The sequence below is a fragment of the Benincasa hispida genome, chromosome 3, assembly GCF_027475165.1.
Source record: "Benincasa hispida cultivar pf3 chromosome 3, pf3_genome.v1.1, whole genome shotgun sequence".
In the NCBI taxonomy this organism is placed as follows: domain Eukaryota; kingdom Viridiplantae; phylum Streptophyta; class Magnoliopsida; order Cucurbitales; family Cucurbitaceae; genus Benincasa; species Benincasa hispida.
Window position 1 is genome coordinate 24,266,095 of NC_143480.1, and position 3,632 is coordinate 24,269,726.

Sequence of the window (3,632 nt, forward strand, 5' to 3'; positions counted from 1 at the left end):
AAATTATGTAATTTTGAGAAAGATAAAATGTAAGGGAGAAGGTATATGTCTGAATGTTTAGGCATAAATGTCAATTAAAGAAGGCAAAATGAAGAAATCGTGTTGAACTTTTGAAGTGTTTGGTTTTTGTTGGTTCGTCATGCTATTTAGATGACCTAACTTGTCATCTCAGCAATGCCGACACATGTTTTTTTTTTTTTCTAAAAAAAAAAAAATCAAATAGAAAGAAAATGTTTATTACAAAAAAAATAAACATAAAAATAAAAAAACGAAGTACTAAAGTAGGTCCAAAGTCCACTCGAGCAACTACTTTGTAGTGAGGTAAAGGTGTGGATTCTTGTTGATGAATCATATTCTAGCATCATTATAACTCTTTGAACAAAATTCCAATGTTGTCGTCTACCAACTTTTTCTCTCTCTAATCTCTTATTTCCTTTATTTTTAAAGTTCCCACAACACAAACAAAAGAAAAGTATCATAATTATTATTCCAATAATGTTAGCCTATACTCTTTAGTGCCCATCTCTTTCTAGCTAATCCCTTTGCACTCAAGCAAAAAAGTAACCCCCTTCCAACTTTTCTGTTTTTCTTACTCATATTTATTTATTAAATCATATATAAAAACACGATTTTCTTTTCTTTTCTTTTCTTTTTCTTTTTTGGGGTTAAGGGTAAGGTAAAACATACCCATGTCCAGATGTATGGAGTCGTGTACATATTGGGCAACACATGGTGATGGAGAGAGGGAGAGAGAGGGAGAGAGAGGGAGAGACAGGCCATGTGATAATATATTTACTTTGCTATTGTGATTGCTATTGCGACATCCTCTCCAAAGGGAGCCTATTTGATACTGATTTGCTTAGTGGTTTCAATAAAAGAAAAGAAAGGCATCCACCAAAAGGGAACATTCCGGACCAAATCATACCAAATACCAATTATATTATAAACCCATTTCAAGTTAACACCTCCAAATAATTAAAAAGTTTCCCATAAAATTCTTAAATTAGACATTATCTTTTGAGTCCTGTAACGGCTTAACAAAAAGAACAAACGAATTGGTTCCTTTTCCGTTTCATGGATTGGGCTATTTTATAATTAAGCAAGGTTATTTTTATTTTTTTTTAATTAAAATAAAAATCCCACAAGTGCTTATGGTTGGCGCATATACACGGCATTTCATAATACAGAATTGTCCCTTGATGTATATATGTTCCCCACTCCCATTAGAGATATAGGTTTTTTTTTTTTTTTTTTTTTTTTTTTTTTTTTTTTTTTTGGGGATTTTTATTTATTTATTTATTTATTGTTGGGTATAATAATGAGGGGGGATATGAGTAGTGGGGTACATATGGTCAACCTATGTAAGTAGCGAGAGATAGAAGAAGCATTGATAATTTTTGATCCAATGCCAAAGATTCGTCTGTCTCCTCATTCTTTGCTTTGATTATTAATCCACACATCGCCCACCACCAACCCATTCTCCTCTTCTTAAAACCCCCCATCCTCTCCCTCCCACACCAAAACTTTTCATACCCAAATCTCTTCATTCATTTTCCCAGATGGGTTTCGACGATCTTTCTAATACAGGCCTTCTACTGGGTTTGGGATTAACGCTTCCCTCTAATCCTCCTCATCTTTCTCAAAAACCCAAGAAGCCTGTGGATTTCCTCTGTTTTCCCGCCCCTGAATCTGAGCCCTCCTTAACTTTGGGGCTTTCCACCGTCGACACTCACCCTTCTGAAGCGCCTGATTTATCTCGCCAACCCTCGCCTCACAGTGCGATTTCTTCCTTCTCTGGCGGCAGGGTCAAGCGTGAAAGAGATGTTTCCGGTGAAGATATTGAAGAAGAGAAAGCTTCGTCTCGAGTCAGTGATGAAGACGAAGATGGTTCTAACGCTAGAAAAAAACTTAGGTTAACTAAAGACCAATCTGCCCTTTTGGAGGAGAGCTTTAAACTTCACAGTACTCTCAACCCTGTATGTGTTCTTCCTCATTTTCTTGTTTATTCAGTTTCTTAATCAACTAACCTTGTTCTGACCTGGATTTCGATTTGATTTAATTAACAGAAACAAAAGCAAGCCTTAGCCAGAGAGTTAAATCTCCGGCCTCGACAAGTTGAAGTTTGGTTTCAGAATAGGAGAGCCAGGTATTTAATTAATTAATTAATGTGTTTCCTCAAAATTAAAATTGGGGATTTGGGATCAGATCAAAGAAACTAAAACAGGGGAGGTTGAATGAATTTGCAGGACAAAGCTAAAGCAAACAGAAGTAGATTGTGAGTTTCTAAAGAGATGCTGCGAAACGCTAACAGACGAAAACAGGAGGCTGCAAAAAGAGCTGCAGGAACTGAAAGCCCTGAAACTAGCGCAACCTCTGTTCATGCAAATGCCGGCGGCGACACTCACTATGTGCCCGTCTTGCGAGCGGATCGGCGGGGGCGGCGCCGCCGTTAACGGCGACGGAAATTCCAAGGGCCCATTTTCGATGGCTCCTAACCCCCGGTTTTTCAAAGCCTTCACCAAGCCTTCTGCTGCTTGCTAATGCTACGCTTGGATTGGATACGTATTAGAATTTGCCTAGCCCATTAAAAAAAAAACAAAACAAATTAGGTAATTAATCAAAGAGGAAAATCCCCAGAAACCCAGGATTTTTTGGTTGGGGCCTCGGTTAGTTGTAGTTGGTTCTATTAAAAAAAAAAAAGAAAAAAAAAAAGAAGGAAAACTCCCCCCCAAAAAAAAATAGTCAAATTAAATTAGTTTAATTTGTAGAAAGAAAAATATAGTAATTTACTAATCCAATTATTATGTCTCCTTATTTGATTTCATATGTTTGTATATAAAGTAAATTAATATTATTATTGAAGAAAATATTTGTGATATGTATGAATGATGACTTCTCCGAGCTTTCCGTCTCTCTCCAATTTCATAATTTTATTTATCTTGTGTTTTCTTCCTTTTGACTAATTTAAAGTGTTATGATGAAGGACAACACAAAAAGCAAAAAAGATTGCCTAAAAATCGTATTGAAAATTGAGTCTCATAATTAATGGGTTAGGTTGTATTGGATTTGGATTAGGAAAGACTCAATTAAAACCTCAATAGTATATAATATTTATTGTGATTGAAGAAGTCAAGCATTGCCATTTAAAAAAAAAAAAGAAAAAAAGAAGAAGAAGGTATATATGAAAAGAGAAGATGTAGTTAGTCAAGAGGGGTGGCTAATGAGTAGATATGAAGATTTGATGTGATGATTAAGAGAGAGAAAGAGAGAGAGGCGTGTAAAGTAAGTAATGAATAGAAAAATTGACATGGAAAGCAAAGATAATAATGCAATATGGGATTACTGATTAGATTTAAGGAGAGGAGATATATATTTTAAAGTCACGTGACATCCTGGAGCTTTTTGGAGACCAGGACTCAGATACCCACGTGAACTCAATCCCATTTTCACAATATCAGCATTTTTTCTTTAAATATCATGAAATTTATAGTTTTATTTTCGTACATATATAAAAAAAACTAAGAAAATTTTAATCAGTGAGATAGTCTCTTACATGGTTAAAATAGAACAAATGATGTTAGTGTATATTCAAACATATCCCACGGTTAGATTACGATAGATTATGCCCTATA

The 3,632-nt window shown here is 35.1% G+C and overlaps 1 protein-coding gene across 1 annotated transcript; it reads left to right on the plus strand.

The window, feature by feature from the left end:
- Positions 1-1,236: 1,236 nt before the first annotated feature.
- LOC120074605 (homeobox-leucine zipper protein HAT22-like) lies at positions 1,237-2,901 on the plus strand. The gene is made up of 3 exons (XM_039027773.2): positions 1,237-1,976; positions 2,067-2,146; positions 2,247-2,901. The coding sequence occupies exons 1-3, from the start codon at positions 1,560-1,562 to the stop codon at positions 2,539-2,541; spliced, it is 792 nt and encodes a 263-aa protein (XP_038883701.2). The 5' UTR covers positions 1,237-1,559; the 3' UTR covers positions 2,542-2,901.
- Positions 2,902-3,632: the final 731 nt, after the last annotated feature.